Raw genomic sequence first — 27881 nt, 5'->3', positions numbered from 1 at the left:
AATCACTGTAAAACCGGCCTTGTGTTAGTGTTAGTTCAATTAAAAAGGTTCCCTCTACCCTCCTCCCTCCGTCTCTCTCTCTCTCTCTCCCCCCCCCCCCCCCCACCCTTAAATACAATTTCTTTGGTACATTTAAAAGGAGGTGATCAGTTTATTACTTTATCTTAATGTTTGAGAAGGGGATTGTGGTGTTATGGTTGCATAAAAAGTAAAGAACAATTTTTTATTTGATTATTAGTTATTTACTTAAATGGGTAGTTAATGTAGTAATATAGACTAAAACAAAACATTGGTTTAGTATGATCTCTTGACATTTAAAAAAAAGTATGATTCTAGCAGAATCTATGAGTTTATGTAGTTTCAGAAAAGAGCGGAATCATTTTTTCAAATCCGGTAAATAAAAATGAGGAAACAAGGGTTTTCGGAGTAGTGCTATTTAAAATAGCAGAATCTTACACTATGTTTAATGTGTATTTCCATCTATATATTATTATCAAAGATTACATCCAAATTTCTCACACTGAAGTTCTTTTGAATGGGTGATAAATGCTTTTTTTTTTGTCCTATTTGCTTTATCATAATAATGATAGCAAGGTCAAAACTACTTCTGCATGTTAGCTGGCCAACTCAGGCGAGGCTTTACTGTTGATATTGCATATTTAAAATAAAGAAATGATGGTACCATCCGCATCATCTGTAGTACATCTTTAAAGGCCCCAATATTGTTCAGAAGCTGATACTAGCATGTAAGTTGTTCCATAAATGCACTATACACGTGTCATCTATTATCATTACAGTATACTCTGGATAAGATGATGTCCAGGGTAACAAGAAAAAATTGACTTAACTGAAATCAACTTAACCAGAGTGTAACCGAATGAGCAAAAATGCGTGTGAACAAAGCAAGTCAATCTTGAATAAGTATGGCCCTGAAAAGGGCTGATGTTAAAGGATGGCTCTGAAAAAGGGCCATTGATAAATGATAATATCAACTTTTTCCGAAGAAATGTGAAATTTTATGCTGCACCTTTTGGCCTTGATGATGAGATTCAAGGAGGGCGTCCAACTTTGCATGGCATTTGTGGTCTCTCCACTGCAACCTCTCTGCATGGCATACAACGAGAGCGACTGCAAGCTGTCCTGAACAACGGGATAGCTGACAGAAGGCCGATCCATGCTGAGGTCCTCATCATCATCATCTGGTCTAGCTGCCGTCACCACACTGCTGGGGTCTGTGGAAATCACCTCATCATCAACAGACACATACTGAGCCAGGCCAATGTTGTTTTCCGCACTCAGACAAGATAGCAGCAGCTCTATGTCCATAGATGTCTCCCTGTTATCGGTGAGCAGGACCTCTTGTTGAACAAAGCCAGCCCTCCTAAAACAACTGATGATCGTGGCAGGCTCAACTTTACTCCAAGCTGTCCGCAGAATTAGGCAAATAATGGGGAGTGAACCTGAGACTAAGGGAAGTGTACACCAGTGGGGAGTGAACCTGAGACTCTGGTTTTCAGCGGGTTTCAGCGAGTTTCATATAAAAGCAATTACTTTTTTACGAAACCCGACGAAACCTGGCAATATCCGAGAGAGTTATGGGAAGTAGGCAACAGTGGGGAGTGAACCTGAGATTCATGGAAGTGTACTCCAGTGGGAGTGAACCCGAGAATCTGGTTTTCGGAGGGTTTCAGCGAGTTTCACATAAAAGCAATTACTTATTTACGAAACCCGGCAATATCCGACAGTTATTGAAAGTAGGCAAACAGTGGGGGGTGAACCTGAGACTCAGGGAAGTGTACACCAGTGGGGAGTGAACCTGAGACTCTGGTTTTCAGCGGGTTTCAGCGAGTTTCATATAAAAGCAATTACTCTTTTACGAAACTCGACGAAACCTGGCAATATCTGAGAAAGTTATGGGAAGTAGACAACAGTGGGGAGTGAACCTGAGATTCATGGAAGTGTACACCAGTGGGGAGTGAACCTGAGACTCTGGTTTTCGGCGAGTTTCAGCGAGTTTCACATAAAAGCAATTACTTTTTTACGAAACCCGGCAATATCCGACAGTTATTGAAAGTAGGCAAACAGTGGGGAGTGAACCTGAGACTCTGGTTTTCAGCGGGTTTCAGCGAGTTTCATATAAAAGCAATTTCTCTTTTACGAAACCCGACGAAACCTGACAACATCTGAGAAAGTTATGGGAAGTAGACAACAGTGGGGAATGATCCTGATGACAAAACAAACAAACAAACAACAACAAGAACAACAACAACAACAAATGAGACAAACAGAAAAAAAGCAAGATTTTAAAAAATAATGAACAATAGAAGAGCACAATAATGAAAAACAACAACGAGATAATAACACATAAAAGATATTCGTAATAAATCGATAACTGATAAAATCACTCCAACTACTTGATTAAAAAAAAAAGAATCATCATAATCATAATAGTGATGATGACGATTACAATAACAATAATAATAATAGTAAGTAAGTAGAAATAATAATAATAATAATAATAATAATAAATAATAATAATAATAATAATAATAATAATAATAAAGTACAATAGTATAATATCAACATTAAAGTATATTACAAGCAAATAAAATTATAAAAACAAAAGTTTAAAAAATATCAATAGACAGAAGGAATTAAAAAAATAATGGGGAAAAAAAAACAAGTTACCCCTACCGGGATTTGAACTCTCGAACCTTAAACTCAGAGTCAAACAGCTTATATCCACCAAGCCATGGTGTCACTGAACTCTTAGTGACATTTAATCATGTCTATTTAGACATTTAAAAATGGATTTGAATGCCACTCTTATTTTGATATTTTGAACTATGTTAATTGCATAAAAGCAGAAATTAAAAAAAAAATTACGATCAAAATATTTTTACAGCTTTGATTCGGGCTGTCAGTCAGTGCATGTGTTCAATCTGGAAGTAGGTCAACAGTTTATTTCCATTCAACCGAGATTGTCGCACTTTTCACTCTCTATGAAAAAGAGTTCCTTATGGATACTGAATAGTGGCAAAGCACTATTCAGTATCTGATACTGAATAACCACTTCCTTTTTCAAATGTCTTTATCTATTTTTGATATCTTATGAATGGCAGATCCACTATGCGTGTCTAGGAAGGGGGGTGGGGGGGGGGGAGGTGATATTTATGCTTTTCTTATATTTCGCTGTCTGCCTTGGCAGCAACCTCTTATGGTTATCACACTACTATGTTATGACGATCGGCCCAATCAGCAAAGTCCGGTCCGCACTCGTGCACCGTCGCGAACCCGCCCGGTAGCGTCGTCGCAACACACCATTCGACTAGATGATCTGCCATCTCAGGTTCTTGCCCACAGCAGGTACATGTTGGACAGGTGGAAAGTCCCCACTGATGAAGCGCACTTGCCATTAGGCAGCTCCTCGACCGAAGCCGATTCGCAGCTACCCAGTGTCTCCTCTTACTGGTATCAAAGCCTGGCAACTTCTCACCAAGCTTAGAGGAGTGTAGGTCCCCGCCCCCACGAGGGATTGAATTCGTCCAAACCGACTTCCATCTCGTATGTGCATCTCTGTCCGTAGTCAGGGATTCTGCGTACAAGAGTTGTGGGACTTAATTCGGCTCAAAATGGGGGCACCGTCCATTATGCGCTTCATTCTGCCTTGGCTATCTTTGTGTTACACATCTTTTCAGACTTAAATTTTAATCAAAAGAACTTTTCTTCTTCTTCAGTGCCATTAGGCCAATGGAGCTGGAGTTTATCCCAGTTTCTATACCGTGAAATGGTCAATAATAATTGCTTGCGACCCTTTGGATATAATGCTCGTCTATCGCAAAGTACTTTCCACCAGATCTAAAGGACCCAGCTACCCAATCACTGCTGTAAGGACAGGGGTCAGAAAAAATCTCGACTGCACCCGGGATCGATCTTGGTCCCTTTGTGTGTGAAATGGTGCTCTACCAACTGAGCTATTGGGACTTCCAGAAGGATTTTGCTTTATTTATTTTAATAAATATATAATTGGTTTTTATTTTATTTTGTTATTGATTGGTTTTTAAATATCTATTGCAGGATGGATCCTATCTGGCCGAATTCCTCTTGAAGAAAGGCTATGAGGTGAGTAGTTCATGACCGGAAGTTGCAATACTACTATTATGATTTAGTGCCGTATGTGGTCTTGTGGTATGACACTCGTTTTCAGATCGGAAGGTCCTAGGTTCAAGCCTCGCTCAACACATAGTTGAATCCTTGGATAAGGCTTTTTACTCACATTCTCTCACCATACTCGGGTATGAAATGAGTACCTGGCCGTTAACAGCATTGTCTCTGTCGAATAAAATTGTAATATCGCCTAACAGGCATCATGTCTCATTCTACGTGTTACGTGTTGCTGTTGGTCAGGGACCCTTTGTAAAGCACTTTGAGCACGTTTAGTGGACATTGTACTATATAAAAGCTCAAGATTGTTTATGTTTTTGTTTTTTTTAGGAGGCAGAACACAGAGTGTTGTGTCTTGTCTTTATTAACAGAGTAATTGGATCGTTTCTGGGTCAAATATTCTGGCCCTGCATCATGGTTTTTAAGTCCATTGACGTCGTTGGTCCTGATAACTCGATTTGTAGAGCAATTTCCACGCAGATAATAAAACTAATACCAATTGCATTTAATGAAAGACTTGATCTTTCTCATTTAACCCGATTAATATTTCACTTTAAAAATCTGCAATTTCTCATTTTATTTTATAACAATCAGTGAATCTCTTTACTGGATTGTTTTGGCGATTTAATATGTTAAGAATCTTTTGGACCTAAAGGAGAGATGGCAAGGAATTAAGTGCATGGTGGATATGTGTGTGAATGTGTGTGTGTATATATATAGAAATATATAATATAATATATATATATATATATATATATATATATATACTCACATTCACACACATCCACACACACATCCACCATGCACTTAATTTGTTTTACTATAACATTCTAGATATCATAATATGAGCAACTGTGAAAATTGATGTTTCGTATCGAACACACATCGAATTGTCATTTATGAATATTAAATCAGCTCATATGATTGTAGACTTCATTAAAACTTCTTTGTTAGTTGGAATACGTCGACAAAATAAATCATGGTTTGTTCTAGAAAGCTTACCAAGTTCAGTAGGATCACATTTATGTGATCAATACGATAAAAACAATACATTATGGTGAGCCAATTCCGATGACGTCCCACCAACATAACACAATAAAGCAAACTAGAGCACGTGCATAAATCGTGTCTTTCGCAGGGAGTGCAAAATTATGTGGAAATGAAGGCTGCAAACGGTATTTACCTTAAGAGATAACTTATTGATTAGAATAAAATCTTTGGCCGATCCGATTTTTCTGCACGAAGTCATTAGTAATTTAAACTCCGTCTCTGAGCTAGTCCAAATAAGATAAACTCACCAATCAGGATATGCACGACTGGGATTCACAAGTTGTCTCTCAATCATGCATCTGAGAATCTCCCTCCCTCTCCATGTCCCATTTGTGACCCTCCGCCTCGAAACGGTATTAAGTCGGATTTTTCAATTTTGGGTTTTTGGTACACAATCAAAGCTTATATTATGCTTAAAATTTTGATACCAATTTATGAAATTCTGATTATTCATTGCCCAACTATGTGCGTTTGAAGTAGGGAGAGTGTAAAAACCAAGTTTTGAGAAACTCGACTTTGAAGTGAGGCACCGTTTTCACACATAATCAAATCAATGGGGCAAAGATAACTCCTCAGATACGGGAATAGTAAAATTTGCAGAGACGCCAATTTTCAATTTGACTCACAGGAATTTCAGACACCACTCGGAGGAATTTCAATACCGAAAGAGGAATTTCCGCACACACAAAAAGGGAGTTGGGATGATATTTGGTATTGTGTTTACATATTGTATAGATCGAAATAGATAACTGATTAAATATTTTCTGATATATGAGCACATTGCCAAATACAACCCCAAAGTTTCCTTATTTCAAGTGAAGAAAAGCTCCAAAACATAATGATGGTAGTGAGGATGATGTTGTGTTGGTGGTTGTAGTAGTAGTAGTAGTAGTAGTAGTAGTAGTAGTAGTAGTAGTAGTAGTAGTAGTAGTAGTGGTAGTGGTAGTGGTGGTTGTTGTTGTTGTTGTTGTTGTTGTTGTTGTAGTGATGATGATGTCATAATGGCTGTTTTAGTAGTGGTAGTGATGATGATGTGGTGGTGGTGGTGGTGGTGGTGACTGCGGTTGTAGTAGTGGCAGTGGTTGTAGTAGTAATGATGATGTAGTGGTAGTGGTTGTAGTAGTTATGACGATGTGGTGGTGGTGGTTTTAGTAGTAGTGGTAGTGAAGATGATGTGGTGGTGGTGGTTGTAGTGGTAGTGAAGATGATGTGGTGGTGGTGGTTGAAGTAGTAGTGGCAGTGTTGATGCGGTGGTGGTGGTGATTGTAGTAGTAGTGGTCGTGATGAAGTGCGGTGGTGGTGGTTGTAGTGTGTGTGTGTGTGTGTGTTTGAGAGAGAGAGAGAGAGAGAGAGAGAGAGAGAGAGAGAGAGAGAGAGAGAGAGAGAGAGAGAGAGAGAGAGAGTGCTAAAAGTGCATCAAGTGGTAAGTAGAGCAACACGAACTTTAAAAACCAACGAGGCTAAAGCTTGAGGTCAAAGTATTTATTATTAACTATTATTGACAAGTGCAGCCTTGGAAATGGTGGCTCTCTGAGAGAAAGTCAATTCTTGTTTTGAATATTTCACCGATAGTTGCTTTTTTAAACTTTAAATATATATAGCTTATCGTCAATACTTGTGTTGAATTATTATGTTTTCATGTAGAAAAATGATTGTAGTTTATGAAACAACCAAAAACTGAAATTTGATCATTTTGACCATTTCCACTTTAAAACCGGTTTTCTTCGTTTTCCAAATCCCGACTTGATACCGCTTCGAGGCGTAGGGTCACATTTAGTTTCCTCATCGCGCAATATTATATTCACTTGCCGCCAAAAATAATAAAATAAATAAAATAAAAAACAAAATAAACACACAAAAAAATCCCACTGTCTATACTCGTTTGGAATGTGTAGTGTGTGCAGATATTCACCAGAGAACGTGCATTCATAGGTGTGTAAGTCCTCTGGATTCACCGAAATTACAAACGTGAGTTTGTGCTATAGCCCCCATAATATGGGTTGTGCCTTTTGTCTATCTTCCCTTCCCTCCTCATTGTGTCATCCATGCACACATCCCTCAACCCGAATGAGGCTGGCACTCATCACCCAATTAGCCAAGACCATTTAGTCTTGTAATCATAGCATCTCAACTCTCCTACTTTTTTTCCTTCCTCATTCAGCCTTGCTGAGCTTTTAGATCATCGTATTTATGTTTCCATGAGAAAAATAACTCTTAAGACAAATAAAAATATTTAAAAAGTCAATTTTAGTTTAGCCAAGCTTAACAGGAAACTGGGATACATTTATAAACATAAGTTTGTGTCGCAGAAAATTTGAACAAACTGACAAAATCTCCAAAATTTGCAAAAATAAAAGCTTCAGATTTTGCTACCGCAATGCAATTTAGGGATTTTCTACAGTTTTTGTGGCCGCAAGTGATGTAGAAAACCGCAATGCCCGCTATTAGTATCTTATAAAGAGATTTCACCCTTTGTACAAAGCGGTTATTAATATGGGGCAACCATCCTAATAATTGTTGCATGTGAGCATCCGTTTTTCCACTGGCGGATGAGTAGACATTTGTAACATGTTTTATTGCATTTGTTTGGACTTTTTCCATATTTTTTTTCTCCAATCTGGTTATAACGGTGTTTACTCCTACTTTAGTAACTTAGTCCAGTTTTTGATTTTCAAGAGTTTTATAACATTTCTCTGTAGAAAAAAAGTCCATTCTTATATACATCATTTAAGTTTGCTGCCAATAATACCTCCTAAGTACAGTGCTCGCTGGGTTCTATAGCACGCTCTCGGAAGAAGCCAAAAACCGTGCTAGAATCCGAGCGTGCTGATATTCGATGCTCCTTGGAGGTAACGACTTATTGTGTCACCTAACTCCAGCCTGCCGTATTGCAGAGTGGTCCGAAATTCGGCGTGTCAGTGCTAAAATTCAGCGAGTGTTGTACTTTTCATGTTTAGTTCCTCTTTGAATTTTGCCACGAATGATCTAATTTTGTGGCTAATACTTGGAGTGCTGCCTTGAATCATTTGGATACTACAGGGCTGAGAATCTTCCTCCTAAGGGCGGATTTTCGCCTAATTGGTGATTTACTTCCTCCCATCACCATGACAATTCCGCCGTTTAAAAAGACTCATCACAACCACTACATCAAAATCCCTACAACCACCGCCACATCATCATCCCTACAACCAGCACTACATCAACCACCAAATCATCATTCCTATCACCACTTCTACTACAACCACCACCACCACATTGTCCCTACCACTATTACAACTACAACCACCGCCACTTCATCATCCCTTACCACCACTACTACAACTACCACCACATCATCCAGTGATGATAAACTTCCTCAGGAATTTGGGATTTTCTTTGAAATGTTCCGCTATTTTTTGCATTGTCAAACATTTAATTTTTAGATGAAAAGCACTCAAGTGGCTCCACAGTAGATCAATGAAAAAATCATGTCTTGTGTCAAATTTTGACACCTGTGCTCATTGCATAAATGTTGGTGACATTCGTATTTTTATGGCGTCAGCCGGGGTGGCACAATATTATTATGTAAAAAGTGACACATTGCCTGTGATGTCTTTGGATGAATAGATGTTGTGTAGGGATTGGAAAAGAAAAATAGAAAATCAATTCATAACTCTCTCTCTCTCTCTCTCTCTCTCTCTCTCTCTCTCTCTCTCTCTCTCTCTCTCTCTCTCTCTCTCTCTCTCTCTCTCTCTCTTTCTCTCTCTCTCTCTCTCTTTTCTCTGTCTCTCTCTCCCTAACCCACATTTCTCTCTCAACCCCCCTTCTGTCTTCATGTTATGTTTTTAGAAGTAATCTTGTCATAGAAAGATAAAATATTACAATAAGCAAGGGTGACGGAAGAAAATTGTTCAAATTATTTTTAATTTATTGTTTTCCCTTTCTTTGGATAGACTATGTTTTGCCAGCTGTTAGATATTCATGTCTAATTTATGAACTGCATAACCACTAGATTGCAGGTATTGTAGTGTGTTTTGTAAAGTAACAACAAATACTTTCTCGCATTTGACCCAAAAATTATCATTTATCAGCGGTGTGCACGTATTTGCGTATAGATAGAACGGAGTTGACGTCACTCCCTGCCACCACTACTACTACAACCACCACCACATCCTCATCCCTACAACCACCACCACATGATCTGCCCCAGAACCTCAACACTACAACCACCACATCATCATCCCTACCACCACCATTACTACAACCACATTATGTTGTAATTACACTTTAACCTTTTGAAATTCCTACAAGTGGTGTCAGGAATTGTTGCTAGACACATTATTTTGGACTGCATTTCAGTAAATTTTAATGAAATTCAAATTTATAGGTTATCGTTGCATGGATTGGTCTTGATCTACGCGCTGAAATATTTCCTCCTTTTTTGTAACCAGTCATTCTTACCCCTGAATACTAGAATCGGTTTTCTCATCAGCATTAACACCTTTGCCTTTGTCAGTTGGAATATTTACAAAACAATTGTTGAAGATTTTATTACAATCTGAGGATTTCTTGATATCCTTGTTTGTTTGTTTTGATTTTTTTGTTTTTATTTTTTTCAATTTCAAATATTTGAATGGTTTGACTGTACTGTGTGTGTGTGTGTGCGTGGGGGGGGGGGGGGGGGTGCATATTGTACACATTTGCTAATAGACACTTTGGTAACCACGCCGCTCGGACGGCCTAGCAGGGGGAATTAAGGTATAATTGTGCAAATAGGTGATGAAAGCATGAAAATTGACACGCAGGTACCTTATACCACCAAGAACACAATCTGATAGAGAAGCATTCTGACATTTTACAAAAAAAGTTGGTTTTAAAGCATTTTATATTTTACTATATAAACACTAGTAAATTCAGGGGGAATAATCGAGGAAATTCTATTCGCCCTCTTACTGATTAGTACTGAACATATTAATTATGTTGCGAAATTACCATATTTTCTCTCGTACTTTTTGTTGTATATCAACCATAGACATATTCCCTATCTTATAGCTTTCATTTTGAAAGATTTAGGGCTGTTTGTTTTCAACGGGGCATATGTTAACAGCGTCAAATAGGGCGAAATTAAATATTATTTGAAAATGAATAAAATCATGAAAATTATATTACACATTACATAATCCACGGCCAACTCCATATTCATGTGGCTTTACAATGAAAAAAAAAAACCCCTGTGAGCTTTTATATAGCGCAATATCCACCAAACTGTTCAAAGCACTTTACAATGATTCCCGGACGGGGTAAGCTTTCAAGCTAATGCTAACTACCTTGAGACCTGATATTGACTGTTTAAAGTCAAGAGTTAAGCCTGACCAAAGTTGCTTGGCTTTTATTTGTTTGGCTTTTCCTTATAGTCCTTTATAATCAAATTATATTTTCAACCTACCTAATTGTTTATGATATGACATCCTCTACATCGACATAAGTCTGTGCATGGTAATGGTAAGCGGGCTCGCAAACATTTGCATCGGGACGTGCATCCTTTCTTGCAGCCACATTTGACAAGTTTTTGGCACACTTTGGATACTTCCGGCTGTGATGACCAGTATGGTAAGAGCTTTCCTCCGTCCATTTTCCAGCCCCATTCCAGAGGTGATGGTAGTACATGATCTTTTTCTGTTGCAGAGCTCAAAACATAGCCAGCTTGATATGCCGCCCGTTTAATGTGTTGCTGTAATGCACTTCTTGTGGGGAGGAAGTCTCTCTATTGCACGACCTTTTTGGCAAAATAAATATTTTCTTGCTGCATTAACACCTGTGCAATCTAATGCTTTGTCGTACATAGTGACAGTAAAGGTCTCGAGCTGGTTGACGTGATGATCCGTAATGACGTTTGGTTTCCTTTGTTTGCTTGTTCTTCCAACAACGGAAGCATTGTATTGATGAATTTCGGCATATTATGAGACAAAGAGCGTTCAGAATGAAATCCAGCCCATGTTTTTACATCCTGTTCTAAGTAATTTGATGAAACATGTTGTAGCCAGTCCGTTTCTTCTGACATATAAGGGTCATTTGTCATGTTTGAAATAATGTTCGATGGAGCAGTGTTTGTTGTAGGTATATTTGGTTTAACTCCAAATGCAATTTCTTGGACGACCTTTAGAAAATCCGACAAAACATTGCTGTCTGTGTGAATGACGTCAGAAGTATTCATATTCAACTTTTCTCGATCAACACCGGACTCATCATTTGTAGGTTGCTGAAACATGGAGATACTTGTTCCGTGGACAGAGTTTTTGTGAGTTGTTGAGCTTGGGTTGTAATCAATGTTATCAACAGCAGCAACAGTAAAAAGTTCTTTCTTCAGATTGATTGAGCAAAGAATTCCTTCCTCTTCGAATCTATTTTCAGCTGCTGATGCGATATCCGATGACAATGACAACATACGTTTATATGAGGAACACAACCCTAGCGAAAATAATGTGTCAATTATCTTCTTTGATCTTGTATGTGTGTATAAAAAAATAACAACGGTAATGGCGTCTCTTTGATCTGCGATTGTCTTTTTTGAAAAGTCGACCCGGTTTTATTTTTATTTTTGGTATTTGATACAATAAGTTGTGATATAGATAGGCTTTCTTGAGGCCTGGAATCTGACTTTTCTGAAGGAGACGATCCAACCAAAATCATTTTGATTAATGTCAACAGGGAGTTAGGCACTGCGTCTTCTTGACTTCCAATCCCGATGTCCCATTGTGTTGGTGTTTGCGGGCATTTGCGAATGATGTCTTGTCGGATAGTTTTTGCTGCACGCCACAAAGACATTGCATTATCATCTGCTTGTTCCTTTTGATTCTTTACTAATGACGCAGAAACTTTGCTATCGTGTGCTACATATGTATTTCGTCCAGAAGAATAGAATTCTATGCTTGGAAAGACTCTCATAAGCCGCTATTTGAACCGGGTGGGGTGTGCATAATTATTTCCACAGCCTCTTGTGGTGCACTCACTTTTAAACTTCTTAATAAGTTTTGACAACTGGTGGGTTGCATTATGGTTCTCCTCTACATAAGACACGACTGCTGCGAAAGCGAAACTTTCATCAGGACCTGAATGTTTTCCCTTCATATGATTAGTCTTCGATGTTCTACCCTTATTCGTGTATTTGATGTGGCAGAGTTTATGGTAGTGTGCCTCTTTCGCTACTAAATCACCACCATCGATGTAGCTAATCATTGTAATATCTTTTATCAAAGTTGCTGTAGCAAGTATCTTATCTTCCATTTCCTTCGTCATTACAGCATGGAGCCTTCCTGGCCGCTTATTTTGATATATAAAACACTTTGTCCTGTTTGATTTCAACTTCTCCTCTGATTTTTGACATGGTTCCCTGATACTTCTTCTGGATATTGTTTCAGTTGGCAATTCGATACTCAAAGATGGATATTGTAATGTTCGCTTCTAGTCTAAATTCATGCTTTTCTTCTTTGTTTTTCTTGTCTTGGAGGCTTTTAATTGCATTAGAGTTATATTTCACTCGACAAGACCGATGCCATTTTGCATTGTTCGATTTCAATTCTTCAAGAGTTCCATTAAGATGTGTTTTGACATTTCTATCAGCTAACGAATTGTATTGATTTTAGATTTTCTAGAAAGGTTATATATCCTTGGTCCTTGTTTGGAAGTTTAGAATTAGCTGGACAAATCAACTTTTCAGATGAATCAATTTGGCAAAAATCAAACACTTTTTCCAGTCATTTGAGCCAATAATTTTTGCCATCGTGCATGAAAACAGCCAAACAAACAATGTTCATTATTAGGTACTATCTATATAATATGTTTGCATACATATGTTTACTTAATTTATCACTAATGGGGTTCTTCTATGTCCAACTTTTTGGCGGTTATATGACCTAAATGACGTCAACACAATTTTATCAACTAGCCATTCACCCAAGGCACGATCTGTTTTGTTAGTATGTGCATATATACGACTTTCATATCTCAAGGTGAGAAAATACATTTCTCGTTGCGTGTGATTTTCATAGGTAAAGCCATAATTAATACAGTACTTTACATACAATGATCAACGCCTAAAGCACGGTGGTGGTGGTGGTGGAGGGAGTGAGAGAGAAAGATAGAGAAAGAGAGAGAGAGAAAGAAAGAGAGAGAGAGAAAGAGAGAGAGAGAGAGAGAGAGAGAGAGAGAGAGAGAGAGAGAGAGAGAGAGAGAGAGAGAGAGAGAGAGAGAGAGAGAGAGAGAGAGAGAGAGAGCATCCCCACCATTACATTTCAATCAACGAAATAATTCTATGTAACTGAGTTTAGTAATATGATTATATCAATACCAATCCATACCAACAAAGAGTTATAAAACGAGTCAACACCGGTTTATATTTTATGTTTCCCTTCAAATACCACGGCCAGCCCCAATATTGGCCCATTCTAAAAATAACTTTTTGGAAACTGTCAGCCGATTGGGTAATTTCCACCGACCCGCACCCCTCCACCCTGCTTCTACCTTCGCGCCGCTTCGTGTTTGTCACAATGATATGTCGCATTCATACATCGGACGCCATGATAAATATTGTTGCCGATTTAAAAATATCAACTTTTATTTACTTAATTTCTTGGCACACAGACATCGCTGGAAGTGCTTCTCTATCACATTTTGTAGCCCTTGACGTGCTTTACAATCCCTGAAAGTTTCATGCTTTCATCATTCGTTTGCACAATTGAGCTATTTTTTGCCCTTAATTCCCTCTGCTAGCCGTCATAATGTAAATAATGGCATTGATTGGTAAATATAGCAAACTGCACAGGAATTACTGTCGATGGTATGTGTCTAAGTAAAACACCCACTGTTCTACCGCTTGATCAGTAGAACCAACACACACACACAAAAAAAAAAAAAAAAAAAACAATGTGTAAGCTTAAAGGTTTATAAAATGATCGAGAAAATCGTGTGATAACTAGTCACCCATTTGGTGGTATGAAAACAGTAGCAATGATCAGAGAGAGATCGATATCATTCACGTCATTATTTATAAACAACCAACTATGTTTGTCCGAGCACATGTGAAGGTGTGTCACAAATTCTGTTTTGGTTGGTCAAAAATCTACTGGATTTAACCGGTAGATAACCACGCCTCTCGGACAATCGTCATCATGTAAACAATGGCAGTGATTGGGGGACACAGCAAACTACACAGGTTTTACTATCGATGGTATGTGTTAAGTAAAATACCCACTGTTTTACCGCTTGATCAGCAGAATCAGCACAGAAAACTGTGTGTAAACTTAAACGTTTTTAATATGATCGAGAAAACCATGTGATAACTAGTCACCCATTTGTCAATATAAAAACAATAACAACGATCAGATGGAGGTCGAATTGGTTCACGTTATTGTTTATAAACAACCAACTATGTTTGTCCGAGCACGTGTGAAGGTGTGTCACAAATTCCATGTTTTGATTGTTGAAAAATCTACTTGTATAGTTGGTAGAGTAAGTCAAGTAAAGAGACTCGTATTAATTGGGCACCATGTTGTTGAAGCACTACGTATTGTGTGTTCTGACCATTCTATCCTTACAACATTTACAAGGAAAAAAAGATGTTGATTTAATTTTCAAAAAGTTAATTAATTTATTTTTTTTATATTCAACTTTTTTTAAAAATGGATAGTTAAGCATGCTAAATAAAACGTAGTCTACTGAAGCTGTTGCAGTTTGAAAATATTCATCTTTATTTTTTGTTATGGGTTCGAGAAACTTTGTTTTCATAAATTTTTATCGGTAAATCAGTTCAAAAGGTTGACCCACTGATCTATACGACGATATATCTAAATTTATATATTTAGTCTTTTGACTGTGATATTAAAAAAAAATCCCCACTTTGACGAAACCATTCTAGAGTTAAAGAAAAGTTATTTCATCTCTGACGTACGGTCTGACGAGAATCTGGTGACCACTCGAGTGGATAATAGATACCTTCTTCTTCTTCTTCTTCCTCTTCTTCTTCTTCTTCTTCTTCTTCTTCTTCTTCTTCTTCTTCTTCTTCTTCTTCTTCTTCTTCTTCTTCTTCTTCTTCTTCTTCTTCTTCTTCTTCTTCTTCTTCTTCTTCTTCTTCTTCTTCGTCGTCGTCGTCGTCGTCATCGTCGTCTTCAATTATCCCATTCTCCACCTCCTCCTCTTTTTCCCCCTCCTCCACCTCCTCCTCTTCCTCTCATCTTTATAATTTAGAATAGATGCTTACAAAAGAGGTCATTATCATTATCCTTAGTCGGTATTTTTCTTCTCAGGCTTCCGCTCAATGTTTAGGTAGAAGGGAACCAGCCGTTACCGCATAATCATCATTACGTTTACGTACTGATTTGGTATTGTGTGTGTCTGTCTCTCTCTCTCTCTCTCTCTCTCTCTCTCTCTCTCTCTCTCTCTCTCTCTCTCTCTCTCTCTCTCTCTCTCTGTGTGTGTGTGTGTGTGTGTACTTGATTAATTGCATACATAGGAGGGTCCAAATCATTTCAGCGTATAATTAACGTTGTTGGTAGCCTATAACGTTACTTGCTATGCTAGAATGGCAAGCTAGCTCCTACTCCTGGGGTTGTCGAAGAACAATCCACAGTCCGCATGATTAGATTGGATTGTTCTTCCGGACAGTGTTCTGCTCGCCGGAAGACCACTGTTTGTCGACCACATAAAACGGACTTCTAGGCTACTTCTATAAAAAAAATATTCTAAGCATTGTGACCCACCGCGCCTATCCGTTATTATATCGGAATGCCCTCAACCAGGCGGCTTTGCGGTAGATCCCTGGAAAAAAATCACCATGATATTACATTTATTGTAGTAATGATATAATAATATTATTATAAGATTCAGACATTTACGTGCTTAGGTATTATATTTTTTTCGAGCAATGCAAACCACTGGGAATGTTTTCATTTGGTTGGACAATAAATATTTCTTCTTCTTCTTCTTCTTCTTCTTCTTCTTCTTCTTCTTCTTCTTCTTCTTCTTCTTCTTCTTCTTCTTCTTCTTCTTCTTCTTCTTCTTCTTCTTCTTCTTCTTCTTCTTCTTACTTCGTCTTACTTTTTCTTCAAGTCTTTTTAATTGTGCGTCAAGAATGCCTTTACTATCCAATTTTCTTCCTTTTACGGGCGCTGGTATGACCAAAATATGTAGCAAGCGCCAGCGCCGTAAAACCCGTAAAATCAAACAAACAACCAAAGTAGCAATGCAATCACCAAATGGATAATTAAATTATTGATGAAACGCTACCAAGTCGCTCAGATAGCCAGTAGTTCGTAATCACTGATTGAACTATCCACCTGTTAAAATTGAACAGTCTTGGCTCTCCACAAACTGAAGCACCTGCCTCGAGATGTCCAACCACACGACCATATGATTCTAATTTCGATCTTGACATTGTCAATTAATTTTGTAAAAAATGATTTAAGTTGGGTTTTTTTTTTTTGTTTTTGGTTTTTTTTTTTCTGAGTTGAAAGAAGCCGAGCAAGACAACGCATGCGTATTTTTAGCCCTATATGCTTTTTACAAACAGTAGGTGGCAAACAGGTAAAATCGGCACTTGCCTATCAGAGTAGGAAAGTTGAGGTAAAAACAAATATCTTGAAGATAATCGCACAGTTCTACATACCTATTAAAGAGCTTTATGCCAGGTTTCAAAATAAAAATATACGGACGATTTTATTATTGTATACTTATTTTTGATTACGAGTATATGATATTACTTTTAAGTGATATAATTTATGTGCATTTTTGAAATTTGGTATGAGTTTTGTGTGCGGCTATGTGGTCTTGTGGTATGACACTCGCTTTGGGATCGGAAGGTCCTGGATTCGAGCCTTGCTCGGCGCATAGTTGAGTTTTGGAAAAGGCTCTTTACTCACATTCTCAGACCGTACGCAGGTGTAAAATGAGTACCTGAGTACCGTTAACGACGTTGTCTTTGTCGGATTTTTTAAAAAAAATGTAATATCGCCTAACAGGCGTCATGTCTCGTTCTACCTTACCTGTTGATCAGGGACCCTTTGTAAAGCGCTTTGAGCACGTGTAGTGGATACTTTATAAAAACTCAAAGCTCGAGTTTGCCCGGTGGGCCAATGCATTTTCCTCCTTTTTCCACAAATTTCTGTTATCATCAGTGAATAATAAACGGAACCATCCCTTGTCGTAGCTCATAGTGAATATATTGGGGGGAATTGTCTTTCGTGTTTCAAATTAATTGTCTGTTAAAGAAAGTGAGCCAGCTGACTAGAAGCGCTTTATTGAAAGGGCAAATAACATCAGTTTTGTTTTTTTAAGAAGCCCTTGGGACATAAAAGACCTTTGACACTGTATATTTTCCAAACTTTAAAAGGAATGAGTATCACTTATTCGACTCTTTCTCTTAATTTACAACTACCAGGCTACGCCGCTCAGGTTGTTTTATTTTATTCTATTTTATTTTATTGATGTTTATTTTGAAGTCTTTGTTTCCTGAGCAATATCGAATAAAACATTACTCGTTCTGTGTCACTGAACAGCAGAGCTATCGAAAGAGGGCTGCTGCAAAACGCACCTTAATGAATACCGTGTCACTGTCACACCATGATGATAATAATAGGCTATTGTTATTGTGTATTAGGCTAGAACCGACGACCTACTTGCAAGTCAAGCCTTAACTTTTTATTAGAATGCGTTGCAATTGGATTCAGTAGTCTGATGTGACGTCGCCCGGCAACGGCGGCCATCTTGGTTCTAAACAAAGAAAATAATTACTATTTATTCTTCATGCTGGCTAGAACTTTTCATATGCCTTGTGATCAGAATGTGTAAAAGTCAAAACATGATCAAATTTATGTTTTTTTCCCCTCTGGATACGCTTTTATGCTCGCCGGGGAAATATTTTATACGGGCGTCCGCCATTGTTCCGATAGTTTAGAGCCAGTGTTACTAAGTTACCATGCGTCATTAGGAAGTGACGTTACGACTATTGAAGAGTAATAGCAATAGGATTCAATGGGGGCGATCTATATTCATGTTTTCGCCCAACCAGGTCATCAATCACATGATTTGTTGCTGTCCAACGATTGGATAATTCTTCAGAAATGTAAACACGCTGCTTTGTTTATGAAAGTTGTAAACATACCCATGTGTCAAGCTGAACAAAATAACCAATCGTGATAAAAAACTGTGAACACTTTTCACTATGTGGGTCACTTTGAGCACATTCATATTCCAATGTGACCAATGACCTCGAGCACATGGAAACGTAATATAGATCATGGCCAGTGTGATGTGACGTCCGTCCATCGACGAGCAGCTTGTTCTAAACAAAGACAATCGCTATTTTTTTATTCTTCATGCTGGCGAGAACTTTTTCTCATGTCATGTGATCAGAATGTATAAAAGTCAAAACACGATCACATTTATAATGTCTTTCTCCTCTGGATACACTTTTATGCTCGTCGGAGAGGTATTTCATCATCGGCGTCTGCCATTGTTCCGATTGGTTAGAACCAGTTACCTAGTTACTCTGCATCATTACGAGGGAAGTGACGTCACGACTGTTGCAGCCTATTTCCGTCTGTCTTATGAGAGAGTGGTACCTATAATGTCAAATGCCAAACAAATCATTTCTTCTTATTGATGCTATGCGTTTATTTTAAAAAACCATAACATCCGCCAGCCGGATATAACGTACCAACACACAAACAATGGGAAACCTTAAACGTTTATAGTCTGATTAATATAATTTAGTGAGACCTACTATAAAGTGGCTGGCTAAAAACTATAACAATGACCCGAGTGACGTCAATTTCGTTCTATAACAGACTTGCCAAGTGATATAAAAAAAATCTTAGAAAATACACGTTTTGACTCCACCTACAGAACTACATATTGAGGGTGTCCGTGCCAGCGCCATGTGCGGTAAAATAGCTATCTACTTACTGGAAGGGAACAGAACCACACCCAAAGACCCCTGTGTCTGATGTGACCCAAAGTCTGATGTGTATTACCATCTATTGATGATATACGCTTGAGGAAAATACACATAAGGTCGACACGCCTGATCAATCGTCACGCCACAAAACAAAACAAAACAAAACAAACCCAACAACAATAGCAACAACAAACTATGTGTTATCTTTAACGTTTTTATAGTCTTGTTGAGAGAATCTAGTGAGAACTAATCACACAACTTGCGGTCTAGAAACAATAACAGTATTCTCAAACTTCCTTCAGTTTATTGTTGTTCGTAAACAACCAGCTATTTTTGTTCGAGCAGGCTTGAGGTTGTGTCACAAATTCCGCGTTTTGATTGGTCAAAAATTCTATTGGTTAATTAAAAGTTGGTACGGCGCCTAGTGAGTTGTCGTTAATACTGCTCAAAGAAACAATTGATTGAACGTTTGAATACAACTCACGACTTGTTTTTTTTTTTTTTTTTTGTTTTTTTTTTTTTTTTTTTTTTTTGTTTTTTTTTTTGTTTTTTTTTTTTTGGGGGGGGGGGGGGGGGGGGGGGGGGGTTGTGGTTGTGGACTTTATTTTGACGTAATGTTTGGTCAATGTCAGGCTACACGTTAACGAAGGCTACGGTCAGTGTCGGTCTCCAAGTTAGGGAGACTACGGACAGTTCTTTCACTTTGAAGTAGGCATTCATGCCCTCCTGCCCTCTGCTTTTGAGATCCTTTGTTATGACATTTATTGGAAAACCGGCCATTTCATCCTGTTTTTTAAAATGAAAATACGAATTACATGTATAGGCGGGCCAATTAACGCTTCCCGTTTATGTAAAATACTCACAAATCCAGAACAAAACTGTGTGTGACCTCAAACGTTTATAGTCCAGTTGATATAATATAGTAATTAGGGAGAACTAATCACTAAAACAATGACAAATAGCTGGGTGACGTCAATTTCGTTCCTTCTATAAGTGACTAATCGTTACTAAACAGTATTATGCTGGGATGCTTAAAATATAAAATAAAGTTTAAAAGAAAAAAGAATAAGAAGATTTGGATTACATTTATATGGTTTATTGAGGCATTGCATATGATTTCTCAAAGTGACAAAAACTAAAATAGCACATTGGTGGTTATTTTAACATTAAAGTTACACTCATTTCAACATCTGGTTCACTCCGACCGCGGGTAACACAAGATGTATTATGCTTTGCCCTAGGGCACTATATAAAAACAAAATGTTACCCAATGGTTGAGCGTTGGCGCCTTTGAATGCGGTTTAGTCATGCATAAGTAAGGTTATTTTACTGTCTTCTCGTTATCAAGATAATCGGATTAGAATATAGTATCCAATGGCATCTATATCTTTGCTATCGAAAAGACGAATCTGTAAGTTACCGGGCATGGCGGATTTTTGCAAAATAAAACATTTTGCAACCAAATTCCAGAATTTTGCAAGTGAATAACAACAACAAAAAAAAATGTTTTTAAATGCGGTTGATTTTCGTAAAAACTGACATTAAGTTAACGAAAGAGAAAAGTGTTGTGGGCCTTTCCATATTGGTCTCAATATTACAAAGGCCTGGTGCGCTTTCTTGATTCTAGCGATGATGTCTTAGTAACACATAGACTCATTTGATTTAAGTTTAACGCAAGGGGCAAAGAAATGACTCTCGCTGTTTTATGCGCCATAAGATTCTTGTTATTTTACCTTGTCCATTCTATTTATGTATTAGTTTGGGTTTGTTTTGTTTTGTTTTGTTTTTTTTGTTTGTTTGTTTGTTTGTTTTTGTTTTGTTTGTTTGTGTTTGCTCATTCAGCCCACGCCAGCTTATTGCTGGTGTCAGTTCTAAATTCATAATCAAAACCACGGTGACACAAGAAAGAGCAGTTTTATTATTTTATGACATTATTGTAAATTATTCTAATACTGGTATTGGCATGTCTCGACTATTTACCAGAATCGTCTTTTTAGAAAGAATAAAATTTTTGTTATAAAAGAGTCACTGTTCAAGCGTAATAAGAGTTAGGGAACACAATGACAATTGTTCAAGCGTAAGAAAAACAACCGGTTTGAAAGTCATGAAAATTTATTACGCTCTACTTATTTCCTCTAAACAATATCATGTCGTCGGACTAATTGATAATGTTAAAAATTGATTTTATGTACAACATCTATAAAACTAGTGTTGAGTTTTTGTGTTTTATTAAAGTGAATGATTAAAATTTATTAGACTGACAAAACTATAGGACGTGTTGAGTTTTTGTGTGTTTATTAAAGAGAATGATCAAAATCTGTTAAACTGACAAAATCTATAATTTCACATGTAATGACATATCGTTTTACCGCTAAATCCATTTTGCTATTTAGTTAATTCAGAAAGTGTTTTAGTAGGCCAGTTTTACTCTTTTGCGCCAGAAAAACAATTGACAAAAGATGATAGATGTGGATTTTAACACGAGAGGATTAACAAGTTGAGAGTAGACCTTAAAAAGGATCACAAAGGGGATAAGATAAACAACAAGATTGACCGCCCACCATGCCCACCGTGGGGGGGGGGGGGGGGAAGGGGGTTGTGGTTGTGGACTTTATTTTGACGTAATGTTTGGTCAATGTCAGGCTACACGTTAACGAAGGCTACGGTCAGTGTCGGGCTCCAAGTTAGGGAGACTACGGACAGTTCTTTCACTTTGAAGTAGGCATTCATGCCCTCCTGCTCAAGTTGAGAGTAGACCTTAAAAAGGATCACAAAGGGGATAAGATAAACAACAAGATTGACCCGCCCACCACCCAATAAAACGAATGACTACCATAAATAAACCTCAAGTCCAAGCCTAAGATTTCGAGGAATCGCGGGTCAATTGTGCATAGGTCTCCCTGGCATGGGGAAGCCACTCTCCCTCTGCCCTCTCTTCATTATTGCCAGAAAAAGAAGTTTGTTTTCAAGACAATGAAAGATATATCACAGATTTAAAATATCCCCCCCCCCCCCCCCCCGAAGGCTTCACGAATCAGTGAGCATGCGCATTGAGACCTGGATGAACAAGTTTGCCAGTTTGGCATTTCGACACCAAATTTGTTTTGTTTTTTTTTTCTAGGGTTTGAAAAATTCAACTTGTTTAATTGGATAAATTTGCACAAATCTCACGTAAATCGACAAAACAGGGTGGGACCAAGACATTTCCCTGTGACTAGTATGAGACAGGGAATGCGGATTTATTTGTCGCAGAACATGTTATTTTTTTTAAAATGACATTTTCCCACAATTTTGGCATTTTGTTTTGACTTTTTCGCATTCCCTTTCGCAATCTTGCATCGTCAGTACAGGCCCTAGAGTCCGTGGCTCGGTCAGTACTGACCAACATGTGCCAGCGCCTTTGGGTCAGTATTGGCTAATAGCACTCCGTTTTCTCTATAAAGTCATGGGGGCCAAATGACCCCCAAATCAGGAAATCGTACTTTCTAGTATTTTTCCCTTTGAAAGTCATGATGGACATTTGGCCCCCAAAGCGGAAAATCTCAAATTCTAGATGAGCATGCTCAGTACAGTGTGAGTAGACAATGCACGTGGCAAGCATGAAATTGTCATGGTCATGGGCCTCATCATTATAGGAAAAGTCACCAAATTTCAGGTTCTGCGTCTAAAATGTTTATGAATACAAAACATACCCCTGGGGTCTTTTTGGCCTCCAAGCATGAAAATAGGATTAGCGGACTGCGGTGTATCTTTTACGTTCAAGCCTAGAAAATTCAAGACGATTCTATCCATTTTTTTAAATTACAAAAAGCTTCAGATTTTGCGGCTGCAATGCGAGCCAGGGATTTCCTGCAGTTGCAAAAGCGATGAAAAAAAAAAACCCGCCATACCAGAGTTACGTGCGGTACTGTAAATTCTCGTTATACCGCAACATTTGAGACGCTGACAAACGTGGCGTTATAAAGAGTCGATATTGTCACGAACAGATTCAAGTTAATTTTAATTCAGTTCATCTTTATTTTGAAAAAAAAAAAAAAAACAAAAACAACCATGAAACCCAGAATTATGTTAGTTTCTGGAGGCGATATTTTTTCCCCATTGTAACTCATCTCTCTTGTATGTACTGATCGTTATGTGTTTTTTAATGTTTTGTACAGATTTTGTAAACTTTCGATTGTGTTTTTCTTAGTGGGATCCTGTGCTGGTGTCTGATCAGACTTTTAGGTATTCTCAAACTAAGTACATTGGTGGTATGCTTTTGAAATCTACATCCGTTTCCTATTTGAACCAATTACCCTTTGTCTATAATTTTTTGACAATCCTAACAAAAACAAAAAACAAGCAATCATGAAATTAGACATTTTGGTCATTTTTTCTGTATGTTCACTAGTCGTTAAATAATTCATGAATATTATGTCTTCATGATACAAATAGGTCATAATATTTTTGTGTGTGGCTTTTATGTCTCACGACATTTTCAGTGTATGGAACACTTATAGTACGGGTTTTTGTGCCACTTCAATGATTTCTACGTAATGTTCAATGCATTGTCTAAATAGAGTAGAATAGAGGACTATACAGTCTTGCCTATCTCAGTCACTTCTACCCAGCAACATCTAGAGATGATAATGCTTCTACCCCGTCTTCCTTCCCTTTTATATCTATCTTATCTTTTCGTCTATCTGTCTATCTATCTGATCCCCTCTCTCTCTCTCTCTCTCTCTCTCTCTCTCTCTTTTTCTCTCTCTCTCTCTCTTTCTCTCTCTCTTTCTCTCTCTCTTTCTCTCTCTCTTTCTCTCTCTCTTTCTCTCTCTCTCTCTCTCCTCTCTCTCTCTCTCTCTCTCTCTCTCTCTCTCTCTCTATATATATTATATATATATATATATATATATATATATATATATATATATATATATATAGGAATATCATTACCATCTATCAAAAAAACACTATACGATCATAAGCCATTACCTATGTGTGCAACTACGCCACAGCAATAGAGCCTAATAAAAATGTTCCCTTTAGGATAAACAATAATATCTGTCCGTTCAATTAGAGGTGCCCGTTTAATGAGTTTAATGCATAATGGAGAGTTAATGGACTCAAAATGTATGATCCAAGTGTTGAATAAAATTTGAACGTAATTTATATCGTTTTAATAGACATTGCATTTTCTGGCTTCGTAGAACTCCTTGGTGTTTTTTATTGGAGCATGGAGAGATATTTTCTGCATTTAATATCTTATATATTTCGCTCACCTATTGTAGAATTCATTTTTGGTTTATATAGATTTTAAGAAAGTGTTTGTATTTAAAGTAATGATAGGAATCACTGCCTAGTATCGATTCAATGCAAGTACTCCCGCCTCATTGGCATAATCGCTAACCGAAATGTGGACACAGCTCACGTGCTAAAAATGATGGCGCCTGTTTTCGATAGGATTTGATTTTTCGCCACATTCATCACCGCCGCGTCTAATAAATCCCATAATGCATATTTAAACCATCTTCATTGCAATTGTAAACACCATGCAAAGTTTGGTGACGATTGGTCCAGTTGGTTTCAGACCCTTGGTGTTAGTAAAAATCTTATTTGGCAATTTAGTAATAAGAGAATAAGGGGAATTTAATCAATTGATTAATTGAATAGTTAGTGTTAAATTAATTATCTAGTTAATTTACAAACATCGTCGTCGTCATCCTCAGGTCCATGGCATCATCCGTCGGGCTTCCTCATTCAACACACACCGTATTGAGCATCTGTATGCAGACCCCATGGCCCACAAGGAAGGAGGTAAATAGATACCAGATTAAATTATTATTATTCCTATGAACACTTTTTTTTTCAGAGTATGACAGTAACGTTTTCGTAATAATTTAAAGTAATGGTGTTTTTCTTGGGGTCAATTATTGTCATGAAAAAGGACCCTTTTGGCACAGCCCTAACAAAACATGTTTTTATTCACGAATTTCAAATTTATGTTTTTGTTTTCGATGTCGTTTTCGTTGCCGTTACTGTTGTATTTTTTTTACCACCACCTCTGCTGATGTTTTTGCTATTGCTGATGATGATTATGATGATAAAGATAAAGGTGCTGTTTTTATTCATTGTCGTTGCCGTCGTTGTTTCTTATCATTGGTGTTTTTTGTTGTAGCTGTTGATGTGGATGATATGGAGTCGTTGTTGGTTTTTGGTGTTCTTGTCGTTGTTTTGTTTTGGAACATTGTGTGTCACAAGTTTTCGAGCAAAACAAATACGTGTACTTTAAAAACTATTATGACTATTCTATAAATATTTTTTTTTTAATTATCCGCTTCCTCAAACCAATCGATCAATCAGGGTTATTTTATTTCATTAATGTTTATCATTATATTTAGATAAAAGAATCTCAATCCATGGTCGCCATGAAGGGGATATTTTTTGCGGCGTTTCTTTTACACGGAACCCGCCGAAACCCGACAAAGTTTTGGGAAGTAGGTAGCAGTGGGGAGTGAACCTGGGACTCGGGGAAGTGTACACCAGTGGGGAATGAACCTGGGACCCTGGGTTTCAGTGGTTTCTTAAAAAAGCAATTACTTTTTTTTTTACGAAACTCGACGAAACCCGACAATATCCGACAAAGTTATGGGAAGTAGGCAACAGTGGGGAGTGGAACTGGGATTCAGGGAAGTGTACACCAGTCGGGAGTGAACCTGAGACTATGGGTTTCGGTGGGTTTCGTAAAATACCAATACCAGGGGGGTATTACTTTTTAACTAAACCCGATTGTTGCGCCTACTTCCCATAACTTTGACGGATATTGTCGGGTTTTCGTCGGGTTCCGTAAAAAAGTAATTGCTTTTTTACGAAATCCACCGAAACCCATTGTCTCAGGTATACACTTGCCTGAATCCCGATTTCACTCCCCACTGCTGCCTCTACTCCCCATAACTTTGTCGGGTTTCGGCGGGTTTCGTAAAATAAAAAGAAAAGCCCAATTTTGGTTTGTTTGATTGGGGGGTTTTTTTTTTTTGTTTTTTTTTTTGTTTGTTTGTTTGTGTTGTTGGGAGGTTTTTTGTTCCTTTTTTTGTTTGCTTGTATGACTGGGTTTTTTTTTTATTTGTATGTTTTTTTTTTTAGAAATCAGTGCATTAGTATGTGCTAAGGGTTTACTATTATATTAATTGTAAATGCCAATTTTGATGTTGTGAAATGAACAACATACATAATATAATATTACTAATCCATGGTTGTTGTCTGATCGTTTTTAGATTTCAACTGTCCCCGTAAGTATTTGTTTTCAGTGGTGACTTTTAGCAAGGTGAATCAATGCGCCTTTTTTGTCTTTTGACTCGTCATCCAGCGCTGCCAACTTCCGTTTTCCTCCCAGTAGTTTCCCGGCTATTTTTATTTACTCAGAAAGAGGTTTCGTAGTGCTAAACTTCCCTTTTTTTTTCTCTGGGGATTTTGTTTTGTTTTTATTTATTATTTTTTTTTTTTGGTCCTCGGTAGTTTAGTAATGTTAGTCATTTAATATGACTATAATTGATTTATATTCGTTAAGTATTACTCGTGGCATTATTTTTGTGGACTCCAATATAAAGACTTGCAGTTCTCAATGCCTTGATATTTTGATGAATGAACCTGGTAACAATAATGTGTTTTTGTTGCGCTTTTGTCTTCGGGGGGACAATATTGATTTTTATAAATCCAAATCTTACTTTGTGACCAATCGCGTCAACCCGGAATTACATCGATGAAGAAACGTGGTTTTAAAATTAGAATTAGGAAACTTAAGCTTTGCAGATGATAACGAACAAAACCGACATGTACATATAGTCAGGTCTGATAACCGAACGCAATTATAATATTATGCCTGTTTTAACATTGTCGTAATGGACAATATTTTTGCGTTGGTTTGAGAGTATTTCCATTACAGCATTGCGACCATAACAATTTGGGTAATCAGACCTGCAAATAGGTACACGTCGACTAAAACCAAATATATTTAATGATGGCTTTTTATAAAATCAGAATTTGACAGCTCTGTTTAAAAGTTAATTTAAGGTACAGGTATGAGTTACACCTCAATATATATATATATATATATATATATATATATATATATATATATATATATATATATATATATATATATATATATATAAACCGTTTTGAGACGATTGGTCACATTTTAAAATGTCTTATCACGTTTTTGTTGGCAGTCTGGTATTTAACCAGTTAATTTCCGTACTCTGGAAAACACATATTTGACAATTTGGCCAGAAAACTCGTCCTTCAAATATCAATCGTTTTAAATGACCATCATCTTGGCTAAAACTCTCAACATGGGACTTCATTTATATTTGAAGGAATTGTTTTCTAGCCATAACTTTATATATGTGTTGTTCCAGAGTACAGCAGTTAACTAGTTATACTTCCAATAGGTTTCAACAGTCTGACGTCGCTTCCCTCGTAATGACGTATAGTAACTTAGTAGCTGGTTCTAAACTATCGGGACAATGGCGGACTCCCTTATGAAATACTTCTCCGACGAGCTTAAAAGTGTATCCAGAGGAGAAACACATTATACATCTGATCATGTTTTGACTTATATACATGTGATCACACGACGTGTGAAAAATTTCTAGCCAGCATGAAGAATAAAAAGTATTGATTTTCTTTGTTTAGAACCAAGCTGCTCGTTGCTGGGCGGACGTGACATCAGACTATTGAATCCTATTTACGTATCTTCATACCC

General features: G+C 37.5%; 1 protein-coding gene across 2 annotated transcripts in view; it reads left to right on the top strand.

Moving 5' to 3' along the window:
* LOC144976873 (GDP-mannose 4,6 dehydratase 1-like) overlaps nucleotides 1-27881 on the top strand; it is a 110328-nt gene that overhangs the window by 944 nt on the left and 81503 nt on the right. Inside the window, exons 2-4 of one of the 2 annotated variants that reach the window (XM_078921416.1) lie at nucleotides 4078-4122; nucleotides 24847-24934; nucleotides 26392-26406. In XM_078921416.1, coding sequence (XP_078777542.1) covers nucleotides 4078-4122; nucleotides 24847-24934; nucleotides 26392-26406 — 148 coding nt within the window. The remainder of the gene's footprint in view (nucleotides 1-4077; nucleotides 4123-24846; nucleotides 24935-26391; nucleotides 26407-27881) is intronic. The other variant, XM_078921417.1, reaches the window with a different exon arrangement.

Source organism: Berghia stephanieae, chromosome 7, assembly GCF_034508935.2.
Source record: "Berghia stephanieae isolate SIO BIC M18660-M18661 chromosome 7, UCSD_Bste_1.3, whole genome shotgun sequence".
NCBI lineage: Eukaryota > Metazoa > Mollusca > Gastropoda > Nudibranchia > Aeolidiidae > Berghia > Berghia stephanieae.
The sequence above is the reverse complement of the archived record's forward strand: the minus strand, read 5'-3'. Positions and strand labels throughout refer to the sequence as shown.